The sequence below is a fragment of the Pleurodeles waltl genome, chromosome 6, assembly GCF_031143425.1.
Source record: "Pleurodeles waltl isolate 20211129_DDA chromosome 6, aPleWal1.hap1.20221129, whole genome shotgun sequence".
NCBI lineage: Eukaryota > Metazoa > Chordata > Amphibia > Caudata > Salamandridae > Pleurodeles > Pleurodeles waltl.
In genome coordinates, this window is record NC_090445.1 from 891,404,859 (window position 1) to 891,420,247 (window position 15,389).

General features: G+C 42.1%; 1 protein-coding gene across 2 annotated transcripts in view; it reads right to left on the bottom strand.

Moving 5' to 3' along the window:
• ADAM12 (ADAM metallopeptidase domain 12) overlaps positions 1-15,389 on the bottom strand; it is a 2,697,358-nt gene that overhangs the window by 309,430 nt on the left and 2,372,539 nt on the right. For both annotated transcript variants that reach the window (XM_069239710.1, XM_069239711.1), the window contains exons 15-16: positions 4,397-4,505; positions 4,112-4,310 (exon numbers count right to left, since the gene is read on the bottom strand). In XM_069239710.1, coding sequence (XP_069095811.1) covers positions 4,112-4,310; positions 4,397-4,505 — 308 coding nt within the window. The remainder of the gene's footprint in view (positions 1-4,111; positions 4,311-4,396; positions 4,506-15,389) is intronic.

Consider the following 15,389-nt stretch of genomic DNA (forward strand, 5'->3'; position numbering starts at 1 on the left):
CTGCCTCCTATATTTTTCTGACATGTTGCTGTTGGCTTTTCAACTCTGAGCACTTTACCACTGCTAACCAGTGCTAAAGTGCATATGCTCTCCTGTTTAAATTGTATGTAAGTGGTTTATCCATGATTGGCATATTTGATTTACTAGTAAGTCCCTAGTAAGGTGCACTAGAGGTGCCAGGGCCTGTAAATCAAATGCTACTAGTGGGCCTGCAGCACTGGTTGTGCCACCCACATAAGTAGCTCTGTAATCATGTCTCAGACCTGCCACTGCAGTGTCTGTATGTGTATTTTTACACTGTAAATTCGACTTGGCAAGTGTACCCACTTGCCAGGCCTAAACCTTCCCTTTCCTTACATGTAAGGCACCCCTAAGGTATGCCCTAGGTAGCCCCAAGGGCAGGGTGCAGTGTATGGATAAGGTAGGACATATAGTAATGTGGTTTATATGTCCTGACAGTGAAATACTGCCAATTTCGTTTTCACTGTTGCAAGGTCTGTCTCTCTCTCATAGGATAATATGGGGGCTACCTTTAAATATGATTAAAGTGTAGATTCCCCTAGAGAAGAGATGGACAGGTGGAGTTTGGGATCCCTGAACTCACAATTTAAAAATGCATCTTTTAGTAAAGTTGATTTTGAGATTGTGATTTTGGAAATGCCACTTTTAGAAAGTGAGCATTTTCTTGCTTAAACCATTCTGTGACTCTGCCTTGTTTGTGGATTCCCTGTCTGGGTCAGTTGACAGTTGGGTTGTTTTTCACCTCACACCAGACAGTGACACAAAGGGAGCTGGGGTGTGATCTGCATTCCTGATTAGCCATCTCTGCTAGGAGGGAGGGGTGGAGTGGTCACTCTCATCTGAAAGGACTGTGCCTGCCTCTGACAATGCTGTCTCCAGCCCCCTGGTGTGTGTCTGAGGCCTTGCCTGGGCAAGGCAGGATTTCACAAGAAGGTGTGAGTCCCCTTTGAAGGAAGGTGACTTCAAAGACTAAAATGGGTATAAGAAGGGCATCCAAACTTACAAACTTTAGAAACACTTCTGGAATCAAGGGGAACCTCTGCCTGGAGAAGAGCTGATCGCTGAGGAACAAGTGCTGCCCTGCCTGTGACTGTGCTTTGTGGAGCTTTCCTGCAGTGCTGCTTCTGCCAGAGTAAGAGGGCAAAGACTGGACTTTGTGTGCCTTCCATCTTGAAGAAGAAATCTCCAAGGGCTTGATGTAGAGCTTGCCTCCTGTTGTTGAAGTCTCAGGGATAGCAAAGACTTCTTCCTGCCAGCACCTGGAGTCTCTGGAGAGACCCCTACTCTGCTCTGTGGTGCCCTTCCAGTTCCTGGGACCCTGAAAGGAGAGGCTGGCAGCCTAAGGACAAAAATACACGCACCGAGCGCCGTGCGGAGAAAAGATCGACGCGAATCCGATCGCGGCTGAGAAAACGACGCGACGCCGGCTCCGCAGCTGAGAAACGACGCCGCAGGAAGCGCGACCGGAGAATCGACGCCCGGAGCAGGAGAAACGACGCGCAGCATCGCTGACGAAGGCTGAGAGATCGCAACCTGCGCCGCGGGACTTTCGGACCGTCGCGTGGCTGGCTGTTTCGACGCGCATCGCCGTGCCGAGTTGTTTTCGACGCATATAACCGTGCAGGGTTATTTTCGACGCACACCGCCCGTGCGGGGTTATTTTTGCCGCAAACCAGGTACATTTACGCGCTAGCAGCGCTAGTGTGTTGTTACAACTACCTAAAGACTCTTTTTATTTTAAACCTTTAAAAAATCATAACTTGACTTGTGTATGTTGGATTTTTGTCGTTTTGGTCTTGTTTTGTCTAGATAAATATTTCCTATTTTTCTAAACGGGTGTTGTGTCATTTTGTAGTGTTTTCATTAAGTTACTGTGTGTGTTGGTACAAATACTTTACGCCCAGCACTCTGAGGTTAAGCCTACTGCTCTGCCAAGCTACCAAGGGGGTAAGCAGGGGTTAGCTGAGGGTGATTCTCTTTTATCCTAACTAGAGTGAGGGTCCTTGCTTGAACAGGGGGTAACCTGACTGTCAACCAAAGACCCCATTTCTAACATTCCCCTTAAGTCGCAAGGCGATGTTGCAGCTCCAGCACATCCGATGGCAGAGAAGAAGCCCTTGAGTTTGGGAAGGGAAAGCCTTTGCATCACTAGCCATCCAAGATAACCCTTGTACGGTGCAGTTTTAGCCATCTCAGGAATCACTGGCAATCAGTCCCGGAGGCAAAAACTGTGTAGTTCCTTCTCTGTGGCCAACAGTTCTTCTGGATTGTTCCAGTGGGTTATGGATCTGACTGGATTTGTGAATTTGGGCCCAGATGTACAAAGGCTTTTACGCGTTGCAAACAGCGAAAATCGCTGTTTGCGAGGCGCAAAACCCACATCGCGATGCCCATTCCCATTTTGCCTGGTTACTGACTTGCAAAATGGGACTGCGAGTCGCAAATAGGAAGGGGTGTTCCCCTTCCTATTTGCGAGTCGCATCACGATGTAGGATTGCTTTGTGACCGCGAACGCAAAGTAATCGCAGTTACCACCAGTGTCACACTGGTGGTAACCCATTCGCAAAAGGGAAGGGATCCCTGTGGGACCCCTTCCCCTGTGTGAATGGACTTGAAAACATTTTTTCAAAGCAGGCAGTGGTCCTATGGACCACTGCCTGCTCTGAAAAAATGAAACTGAAACCTTTCATTTTTCATTTTGTAATGCATCTCGTTTTCCTTTAAGGAAAACGGGCTGCATTACAAAAAAAGAAAACTGATATATTTAAAAAGCAGTCACAGAGGTGGGCCTTTGTGACCCCCTTGCGACTTGCAGATGGTGTCAGGGACACCATCCGGCATTGCGACTCGCAAATTGCGAGTCGCAATGCCCGAATTTCGTACATCAGGCCTAGTGCCTTCTGTTCAGTGATTTCAGCATTTTGAAGATCCCTCTTGATTGCCTTAAACGTCCTTTGAGTGTCTTGCATGAGGGGTCTGCCATGTACTTGTGCTCCTCTCAAGGCCTGGCGGGGTGGGCATATGTAATGAGAATAACCAAACTCTTCCTCATAGTAGAAAGATCTGAATCTAAATGGTAGTTCATACTTTTCGCTTTTCAAATGCCGGGAAGCTAGCTGAAGCTCACCACTAAGCACCATGATATTTCAGCACCTTGGAATTAGCATTTCTTTTTTGAATATTGATAAATTGTACTTACTAATGCAAAAATAAAGATCTTTTTTTAAATCTTTACCTGTGAGGAGATTGGATATGAATTGCTCCATGCTTTCGCCATTATTACACTCATCGTGTACCCTCAACACCCAGCCCCTAAATGTTCGAGCTGCCTGTTTTGAGTGTGTGTTTTATAGTTGATACTGTGTCATCATTTTAGCAAGTTAGCTGCACCGAACGTATGCTTTGTAGCCAAAGAGAGGATTGTGTAATCATTTTTTCAGTGATAAAATGAAAAACTCCACTATTTATGCACATACAAGTAACATAGGATACCAGTGGGTACCTTCAGGCAAGGTCTCAATCAACAATTCAAACGGCTATTTTATAATTCTAAAGACCAAGATGTATGTTAAGGCTTTTAAATGACAAGATGAGAATAATTACCAGCATCCAGGGATAGAGTGATTCAGTAGTCAACAGGGACTCTTCATAGAGGCCCAAATTTCCTACAGGGATGGGACTGTTAACAGTCACATGAGAATGAACTGATGAATATTTAGTTTAGAGGGGATCTTATTCCACCATCACTAATCACAACTGTATTCCTCGCCCTAACCTTGCTATATTATAAAATATTTACTAGGAATCCAGGCCAGTAGGTTTTTATAATTCAGAATCCACAGAGTGTGAGCAAAAATGGAGTTAAATCTTTATTTCTGCCTCTTCGGCAACAGCGTATTAGCCCAAGTGCAGCCACATGGGCAGATTATAGTGGGACAGGAGCCACCTATGGGAAGTCTGTGCCAGAGGGAAGTTTGGAGTAATTAGTGCAAGGAGACTGCTGCTCTACATGTGGGAATAGATAACATGCTAAAGCGAAATAGTTTACATATGCCCTCCCACACTTTCCTTCATGGATACCAAGCCTTACTTTTCCATCTTCACATTTTGTGCCAGCCAGGACGAGTCCAGGGTCTGGCATGTCATCTCCTAGGTACACATGTGTGCCACGACAAAGAATCCGCCCTCCTTCCTGCAAGGGGATGTTTGTTTCTATGGAAACGGCATTGGTGCCAATTACAGGTCGATTCGCTCCTCCTTGGCACTGTATTTTTCCACATTTAGCGTCTCTAGAAGGAAAAAAAAGTGTTTTTGAAAAATAGACAAAAGCGTCACAAACTGCTGAACATATTATATTTTGCAAGAGAAGTCTCACCTGCTTTCACATTTTGCGAAGGAGCCCGCGGAGTTTTTCCCACAGTTGCCATAAGGATCACCTGCCGAGTTCACCCTTTCAAAGCAGATTCCGGGGGCGGGCTTAGCACCTGAAACAGAAGCAGACACCCACTTTCAGTTGATACTAGCTGTTTTTGATAATGTTTCATTAATTCTAATGGTGTCACAGTTGAAAGTCAAATAAATTTAACATGCAATTGCTACTGCTTGTAAAAAACGTTCTATGCCAAATATGTTTGCTTCCTCTGCATGTTAATTTGACAAGCCAAAAGTTGCTTTTTTACAATTTTTGATTTCCTGGGCTCTGTTCAGTTATAAAAACAGGCCCGGTTCAAGGAATTTTCGTCTGGATGGGCCAAGGGTAACTTTGGGAGGGCCAATGTGGGCTCGTTTTTTGTTAATTCTGGAGGTAGGCTACAAGCCCAAGATCTACATCATATATCTTACAAACCAGCATACAGTGCATCTTGAGAGTTATTTGAGATTATGAACTGATGTGTGTACTTGAGAGCCACAACCCTTATAACTTCAAGCAGGCCAGGCTTCAACACAATCACCTGTATTCCAAGCAGATTGTGATAGTGGTTCAAGGTTAAGGAGGTCCCTGTTACCACAGCTAAGCCTTGACATTTCGCAAAATGAAGTCTGGCTACTTACTTCTTGCAATTTGCCCAACACCCATTTCTTTACATACTGTGAACTTTGTAATTATTTATTTTCATGTTATTCATTTGCAGTGTACTTTCATTGATTAAAAAATGTTTTAAAAAAACAGCAACACATTTGGGAAAAAAAGCAGTATTGTTGACAACTAAGCAGTTTTGTGCCAGTAATTGCAGTCATACAGATAGCCTTCTGGGGTTGTATTACACCGAGTACCCAGTTACAGACGGGCCGCAGAAGCTTGTGCATCCCCTTCTGTAATACGCATCTATAGCCAGTAGTATTTTCAGAGGATGTTCCCTCATTGACATGGGGCTTAACCCCACAAAAACAAGGGGATCATTTTGCCTGTGAGTCCGCCCATTTTCTGGATGTGGGTTCAGAGGCAAAGAGGCACATAACATGGAAAACAAAAGCGACCATCCAGATAAACAGAATACTCAAGTATGGCTGGGGTTTGTACCAGTCTGAACCGAAGGCTCCATAAAGTGCATTTGATTCTCTTGGGTCATGTCATCTTATGATATGTTGGTCTGTAAAGCGCACTCTCACCCAGCATGTTATTCTGGCGCCGAGCAGGTGTGAGATTAGCCAAATCCAGGGCCTAATGTAGTCATTCGAAAAGCCTGGTCTTCAGCTTTTTGCGGTTTCAAGAAGTGAGCAGAAGGCTTGGATGTGTAATGGCATGCCATTTGCCACTTTAGGAGTGATGTAGGAGAATGCTCTACTGCTGGATCTGGTTTTCCATGTGTGTGGTGTGTTGTGAGCTGGGATGCCTGGAAGGTTTGTGAACATAGATGGCATTCTTGAGGTATGCTGGGTCAGAGTGCCTTTCAAAATTAGGGTGAAATGTTTGTAATGTGCTCATTTGGGTATGGGAAGCCAGTGTAGCTCCTGGAGATGGATTCAGATGTGTGAGTGTCATGGGAGGTTGGGAGTGACTCTGGCTGCGAAGTACTGGATGTTCTGCAGCTTCTTGTTCAGATGCCTGTTTATCTCATGTAGAGGGTGTTCCTGTGGACTAGGTTGCTAGTGGCAAGGGTGTGGGTGATGATTTTCCCCATGTTGACTGGGAGACATTTGAAAATCTTCCTTAACGTCTTCAGTATTTGGAAGCACAAGACAATAATGGCATTGACTTGTACTTTGATGTTGAGTTTGCAGTTGAGGAAGATCCAAATGTTCTTAGCTTGGGTTATTTAGTTCTGTCTAGGTAATTAGCATTAATGCCACTGTGTGTATATCATCCCACATTGCATAACCGGTGGTAGCCATTTATTGAACTGACTTATGATCAGCTCCATTGTGAGTAGACGGTTGGACAAATAGCATCACCAGGGCCACTGGATTTGTGTGGTAGGGGAGAACCACATTATGTGACAGAGTTGACTAAATTATGCATCAAATTATGTGTTGTAAAACAGCAACATTGTGTGATAGTATTCATTATTTTGCCATTTTTTACACTTGTTAACACTGTCTGGGCCTAGGTTGCACCTTATTAGTACAAGTTTAAGATGCATGTATGTCAATAAGCAACTGAAAGGTGAGCAGTCAACTTTGCAAAGGTTCTTCAACTGCGCACAATATGTATTGCAGCATTTTTAGTACCTTTTGATCCCTTTAAGACCAACAAATTTTGTAAAGCTGCAGATTATGCAGCAGATAATAGATTATGTGTCAAATGCAGCAAATCCATGATTTTGAGAAAAACATCACAGCCAAAAAATTGCATAATTCCAGTAGTGCTGACTATAACCAGGGAATGTGCAATGTACTGTAACAAGATATCAGAATATGAAATGCTCACATTTGTAACTGCCATACTGGTGACAACAAATTCAGCCCAAAACAACATCTTACTCGAGATAACACAGTTATATTCTTCACCTCAGCATCTGGCGCAAAACAGACAGACACATTTAGAGCCTGATTCACTTTTTTGTAAGTTTAGTAGTTTTTTAGTATTCATAAACTACAGGTTTAACTTTACGAATATTAATTATCTGACTGTGGAGATTCCATCCTGGTAGCAGAGACTCAGCACATAAAACTAAAGTTAAGCTTGTCCCAATTTTTTATGTGCGGAGCATCTCCAGAGTTGTAAAATTATTGTTAGTAAAAATAAAATCATAGTAAATAGTAAACTTACACAGAAATGTAAGCTTACTTTGTGAATCAAACCCCTTATGCTATAACGCATTGTAATTCCACATTATTCTTGGGGGACATTTATGATTCCCTCGCCCTGGTGGCTGCACATCCAATGAAGCATGCACTGCAGAGATCTGAATAGTATAATGCATACAGTATATTACTGTGTGAATCGTAAGTAAGCTAAAATACATAAACACTCTCAGAACCCCCACACAGACCATAATTGAGGTGTATAAGGCCTTTCACATGCCTGGACCCTAATGTCAATGTACCGTCTGCATCATTGGCAGGTTCTATCCCAACTACAGATGGGGTACCCACTGAACGCTTGATCTGGGCTTGAGCCTGAAGCCTGGCTCAGCTTGGGGTCCTGATGGAACTTCGAGTCCATAAAGAGCCGATCTCTAATGTATCTTCTCCCTGCCACCCTCAATCTACCCAGGATGTGGTTTACGAGAAGAGCTTCTAGTTTTGGAACTGAACAAATTAGGTTTGAGTCTTGGCGTTGGCTCAACATCCTGTGATTCTGGGCAAATCTCCAGTGCTTAGAAGAAATGAATGTGACTTTGTGTAGTGTCAGTGGTGTTCGTGTAAAGTGCTTCAATACCTCCAGGTCGAGTTTGCAGAATATAAAAACTGCAAAAACTGCACAAAAAGGTGAAACAAAGCATCAAGATAAAAAGGAGCGACAACTAGCCATTCAGTGGCTGATTTGTAAAAAGTGAAAACAAATCCTGGATACATTGCAGCTTCCCCACTTAAGTTGTTTGATCTTGGCAAATATTTTTTTTCCCTAAAACTCGTTTTCTTTATATTTGTGCACGAAAGCACATTCAAATACATTAATTAGAAAACCAACTATACAAAAACATATTGTGTTTGATTTAATAGACTAATGTTGCTCTATAATAATCTGGGTCACATACAGGGTCCACGTGACAACTGTCTTGCCTGTTGGTTAACTTATGGCACTGTACCAGTGTGAGGACGGGGGCAGGAATGACTCTAAACTCATGCTTAAAAACTATCACTTTTAATAAGTAGTTCTCAGTGCAGCGCTATATTATGACATAATAATGTTAAAGCTTCTATGTGTTAATGAGATACACTTTTTTTTAAATGTGAAGAGACGTTATCATATTTTGTGTGATGTTTGTTATATGTTTTACATAGCAAATATTTTCAGGCCTTGGCACGTGCATGGGCTTGAAAAGTAAAGCCAGACCCTTAGCTCGACTCGGCTCAGCTCTCCCTTTTAACTTATTGCCTCGCCCACCCGTACCCCCAAAAAACACACTCCAATTGCAGTTTTAAAGACAGTGAAAAATACTATGTTCCGATGTTGAGATGGAGAAAGCACTTAACAGGTGCCTTCTGCATGGCCTCTTTTGCCGTGACTGGATGGGCCAAAGGTTATGTTTGGGTGGGCCTGGCCCATCTGGCCTCCCTGCTAGATCCGGGCCTCTATAAAAATGTCCAATTTTGTTTTTCCCAAGCTTTTCATTGACGCTTCTTTGTAGAGCATCTTCAGATAAAAGACAATGAAAAGCCCAGCGGTCGAAGTGCATTAAAAAAACATATGGGAACTATGACACTGAAAGCAATGGAGCAGGGTCAGTGAGTGTGGATGCGGTGTCAAAGGTGTGGCTGAAAAAGCAAAATATTCTGTACGTTTTTTTTTTTAGGTCTTTCACCGTCAGGGTGCTACATATAAAATAACATGCAGTTTAAATGAAAAATACATTTTAAAACGTTGTTACTCAGTGAGAAATGCACTACAAAACATTATGAAACCTCTATTCCTTAACACACTGCAAAGGTCTGTGTGTAACCGGAGTGCCACAGAATTAAATCTTGATGCAGTGGAGAACAGAGACTTATGTATGGTGCTACAAGGTCAGAGCCTGTGTGAATATGTAAGTCATTATTTTAAATTCACAGTATCACACAGTATAATACAGACTGACAAAGAACTCACAAACAGGTTTAAAATAAAGTGATGCTTCCAAAATATAGATTTTAGTAATACCCTGATTGTAGATAATGCATTTTTTACATAACTCCTTCAACAACTCTTCAGGGGTATTAAGCACTATAAAATACAGTTTCAATTAAAACACATTCTTTACAGCTTAGTTGTTAACTGTTTGCACTACCACTTAAACTTAAAAAGAAATCTTTGTCATCCAAAGCTTTGAGTGATTAGATCAATTAAAGCCAGTACCAGCTCCCAAGCGTCTTTTACATTTGCAGATGAACTCGTGCACATTTAATTTACATACACTTCAGGGAAGCACACACCTTGAGAAGGCTTGTTTAGCTATCTGCCCAGCTTTAGTTTGGTTTCACAGCACAGGAGGATTCACTGCATGAGCTTCAGCTATAGCTCGTTTAAAATATAGGAATTAAATGTCCCGGGATTGTTGTCCACGAAACGTAGGGGGACGTTTTTAACAAATCAGAAAAGTAAGGGCATGTTGTGCCTCTCTGATCTCTCCCACTTTGATCACTGGACAAGCCACCCTTGACTTGTAACCAAGGGCCAGATGTAGGAAGCATTCTGCATGGTGCAAACTGCGAAAATCACAGTTTGCGCCATGCAAAATGCCCATCGCGATGCTCATTCACATTTTGGGAGTCGGTACCGACTCGCAAAATGTGAGCGTGACTCGCAAATAGGAAGGGGACCCTTCCTATTTGCGACTTGCATCGCAATCCTAAATTGCTTTGTGACCGCGAACGTGGTCGCAAAGCAATTCGCAGTTACCACCAGTGTCACACTGGTGGTAATCCATTCGCAAAAGGGAAGGGGTCCCATGGGACCCCTTCCCCTTTGTGAATGTTGGCAAAAATGTTTTTTCAGAGCAGGCAATGGACCACTGCCTACTCTGAAAAAACGAAACCAAATGGTTTTGTTATTTGTTTTGTATTGCAACTCGTTTTCCATTAAGGAAAACGGGCTGCAATACAACAAAAAAAAACTGCTTTATTTAAAAAGCAGTCACAGACATGGAGGTCTGCTGTCTTCAGCAGGCCACCATCCCAGTGAGTGCACTGACTCGCTAGTGGGTCGCAAAATGCAACCCACCTCATTAATACTAATGAGGTGGGTCTTTGCGACCCCATAGCGATTCGCAGGCGGTGTCTGAGACACCGTTCTGCATCCGCATTTGCGATTCGGAAATTGCGAGTAACACCGACTCGCAATTTCCGAATCATAAATGCAGAAATTGCTACATCTGGCCCCATGTGAGCTATTTGCTATATAGTTGTGGGTTTTGGCAAAGCCTTTCTTCATGTCATTTTATCACATATTTTTATGGCGGACATGGAAGCTACAGAAAGAACCACAAGCAAACAACTGTTATGTCATCATTGAAAAAATAAAACAAACATTGCCAAAGTCAGCAGTTCTGGCGTTGGGAGGCTGGTGAAATTATTTTTTCTAAATATAGCAAGCATATGCTGCAATAATAATAATAATAATTTTGCATTAAAAAGAATCTCATATACTTTTAGGAGAACAATACAGGCTTTTACTAGCAGAAAGGTGTACTCAGAACAGGCACGGCAACCCTTTTTCGTTTTAATACACAGCTTAGTAAATACAGGATACAATAAGGTTGTCCAAAGAACAGCCCAGCAATTAGGTGCCTAAAAGAAGTGGCACCTGTAGTACAACATGATGCCTTAAATTATAAAAGTCAAATTCACAACACGCTGGGCACCATACGTTTGTTAGAGATTGACAGGAAGATGTTCATGATTTAAGTTACTGTATTTCAATTCTTCATGTTATCAAGCAGATTCTTCTTATACATTGTAAGAAATTGGAGACTTAGTTGAGGGGCGTGAGAACCAATATCCAATAAGGGTGAACCACTAAAGTCACCAAATAAACCTATGCTTAACTCTATGGAACCTTGCCACAAAGCAGTCAGGCTTAACTTAAAGGTAGTGAGTAAATATTTATGCAGTACTCAAACAGAAATAAAGTAAAACACAACACAAGATAAATCCCAAACCAATTTAGAAAAACAGAATATAATTTAATGAATAAAATCAAACAGAAACATAAAAAATCTAAAAAGTAGTACCAGCAATAAGAATTTTTAAAGTTTGAATTAAAAATAGCGCAAAAGCACAGAAAGCGTACTGCAGTTACATGGTCGAGCTACATTGGGCCAAAGTCAAAAGTTAAGGCAACTGTGATGGATAGACAGTCAGAAGGAGGGACCAGGTTCCTCCAGGTGGAAAGTTTCCCTTTTAAGTAAGATGCTTTAAGGAAGGAAAAAGTGGTAGTTCACGAGTTGTCCACGAGGCAAGCTACAGGCTGGATCTAAACCGGAGCTCAGTCAGTCATAAATTCTTTTATTTGGCTTAAACCTTAAAAGTGTAAAAATAATAAAATATACAAAGTTCGATATAAAAACCTATACATAAGCAGACATTTATACAAAATTCGTTAAAAAAGGATTCCCTATTACATAATACATTCACATACATAATTCATAATTCTAAATCTTATTAACAAACTCTACTTACATAATTCATTAAGTTATTTTAACCTTCAACCAATTTAATTTCCTTGTAATTCTTTAAAAAGACTGCATGCTAAACAAATCATCCCACATATAATTCTAACGGGACTCAAATCCTTATAATGACATAAAGTGCAATTTCCAATTGAAAGTGCTCTACATTTTACATCTGGCCACTTTATAGCGTGTCAACATTTCCATATTTCCATCAACCAATTTAAAAACAATCTATTTGTGCCATTTCAAATTCTTAGTTCGTCTTTGCTCCCTACGGTATACCCAGCACTGTAAATTCAGTTAAGACCCCTCTTAATCCTATTAAAAATTGGCCTAGTGCACAAGTTACATTAAAAAATCTCATGTCTATTAATAGTCTAAGTGCTTGATCCTGGTTAATAATATTATATTCCTTAAAAACTGGTTTTAAAAACTTCTTAAGCACCTCTAAAAACTAATAGCAATCCAAAAGTAGGTGTTGCATGCTAAATTTCTGTTGTAAGCCACATGTGCATACACCTTGAGTATCCTTAAGAAATGATTTTGCGTTAGGGTCCATATAGCCTGGATTCAGTCCAATTCTGAATTTTAACACTGCGTCCCTTAATATTTGGTTAGGTAGGGCCTCTATATAGGGAAAGTTTTCCGGGTTCCTCCATCCCCTACCATAGCCTGAGTTGATATTTTACAATCTAAATACTTCAGATCTATTTCTCTTGCCCTTTCCTTCACTATTGTTCGTAAATTTTGTTTTGGGATTTGTGCACCGCGCCACTGATTACCGGGTAAGCCTAAAGAACACAGATCTTCTCAAACCGTCCTCTCACTTGTAGTGCCCAATACAATTCGCTTGTTGTTATTTTTTGTACACAATCTCGCGATCTTACAAATCCCCTCGTCTCTTACGCTTAACCAAAACTTCAGCATTGCTTGTAATCCCTGGTAAGTCCATGCCGTCATTTGGCATTCGGCTCTTATAGCTTGTAACATACTTGATGGAGGTAATGATAGCATACGCTTTACACAAAAGCTTTCTTCTGTCTCCCAATTTAGTTTCCCTGAGAGTGCTAGGACTTCCATCCCATATTGGAACTGGGGACGTACCATGGTGTTAAAAGCAGAAATAACCGGCTGAAGGGAAGGACCCCCATATTTACTACTAAATTGTTTCAATCCCCGGACCGATGATAAAGCTTTATTTTGTAGGGCTTCAATATGATCCTTCCATTTCAATCTGAGTCAAACCACATACCTAAATATTTATATTTTTTTAACTTCTCTAGTTTTTGACCTCCTAACAGGTAAGCAAAATCACTCTTCACTTTCCCTATAGACATAATCTTTGTTTTTTCTAAATTTACGAACCATTTTTTTCTTTTGGCAATAAGAGTGGAACACCTCTAATTCCCTTTCTAGACCTAACTCCGTCATATCCATTATCACTAAATCATCTGCATATAATAAGCAGGAAACATGTACACCATCCATTTTTGGGCTTAGGCCTTTGACCTCCTGCAGCAACCCGGGTAAATCTGACAAAAATAATGTGAATCATATTGGTGCCAACACACAACCTTGGTGCAAACTGTTCTTTATAGGGATCTTTTTTGACAGTGTGCCACTCATGTCTAAAATTACTTGGGCCAAATTTTGTGAATGCAGACCCTGAAGGAGATATAATAAATCCAAATCAATCCCTAACTGTCTTAGCATATTCCATAACAGATTCCTATCTACCAAATCAAATGCAGCGTGAAAATCCCCAAAACAGCAGAACAGGCTTCCTCGCATTTCCACTGATTTTTTTGCTAAAGACCACAAACTGAAACAGTGGTCGATTGTCGAGTGCCCTTCCTTAAATCCGCCTTGTTCTACAGGTATGAAATAATTTTCCTCTGCCCATTCTTTAGTTAACCCCAGCAATATCTCTATGAATACCTTTTCACCTACATCTAATAAACTTATCAGCCGATACTTTTTTGGTTGTATTGAGTCCTCCTTTTTGTGGATAGGTCTTATCATGGCTCCCTTCCAATTCTCTGGAAAACATCAGAAATCAAGAATTTTACGAAATGTATTATTAAAAAATGTAGTCCACCAATCAATGTTTTTTAAATTATTATAGCTGGGAGATTGTCTGGGCCGGCCACTTTCGTTAATTTAAGTGCTACAATAGTTTCTTTTATTTTTTGTGGGGCAAAAGCTAATCTCATATTCTCACCCATCTTCCTGATGATACCATATCCTTCCTCAGTATCGATCCCATCATATACGGTAGACAGATATTTATACCAATCCTCTTCTCCAACCAAACACTGCATGGTTTCTGATACTTTCCCCTCCCTTACCACCTGCCAGAAGCCCCTAATATTCTTTGTTCTTATCACTTCAATCATCGTGTCCCAATTTTTGCCAATATATTCCCGTTTCTTCTGTCTTATGAGTGTTTTATAACTCTGTTTTGCCTGACAGAGCTTCACTTCTGTGTCGATAGTGGGTCTTTTCCTCAATTCCCTTTCTAATATTTGAATCTTTTGCTTTATACACCTACATTCCCAATGAAACCATACTTTACTATTATTAATCTTATATGGTTCGCCCTTCATCTTTCCCACTTGCTGTTTTTTAAAGTTTCTTTTTAGGCAGTCCACCAATAACGCAATACCCCTATTATAACCTTTAACCCCTACGGTGCCTTGGGCGAGGTGATCTCGTCCAAGGCACCGGTTCCCGGATGCCTTGGACGAGATCACCTCGTCCTGCACCCGGGAACCGGGGGGGGACCCATGTGCCCTCCACCCACACCCCCCGGTCGTGGATGGAAGGGGAATCCCTTCCCCTTCCACCCCCCCCCTGTGATGTCAGCGCGCATCGCGCGCTGATTGTCACAGAGGCCTCCTCCTTCGCGCTGGAAGCTTCGCGTGGAGGAGGCCGAGAGAGGCTTCAAAGGGAAGGAAATGTATTTCCTTCCCTTTGAAGTCTCTCTCAGCGTTTCAAAAGCCGGATTGTAAAGCAATCCGGCTTTTGAAACAGCCACTAGACACCAGGGATTTTATTTTGATTTGGAAACTGGCATGAGGGAGCGACCCCTTGGGCAAGGGTCGCTCCGGGGGGGGGGGAGGGAATTTTTTTAAGGGCTTTTCAGCCCCCAGCAGATTGGCCTATTTGTATGAGGCCAATCTGCCCCCAAGGGGGACATAAACCACTAGACACCAGGGAGTTGTTTTTTCTTCGTGATTTTCACGCAAGGGGAGTGACCCCTTAGGCAAGCGTCGTTCCCCTGGGGGGAAAATTTATTTTAGGCCATTTCCGCCCCCCTGTGGGGCAGATCAGCCTATTTTGATTAGGCCGATCTGCCCCCAAGGGGTGCAAAAACCACTAGGCACTGGGGATTTTGTTGTTGTTTTACAGATGGTGAGCGACCCATTAGGCAAGGGTCGCTCCCCTGGGGGGCAAATTGTATTTAGACCATTTCTGCTCCCCTTGGGGGCAGATCAGACAATTTTAGGTCAATCTGCCCCCAAGGGGGGCAGAAACGACTAGGCACCCGGGATTTTTTTTGCGCCAATGTCACGCAAGGGGAGAGGCCCCGTAGGCAAGAGTCGCTCCGGGGAG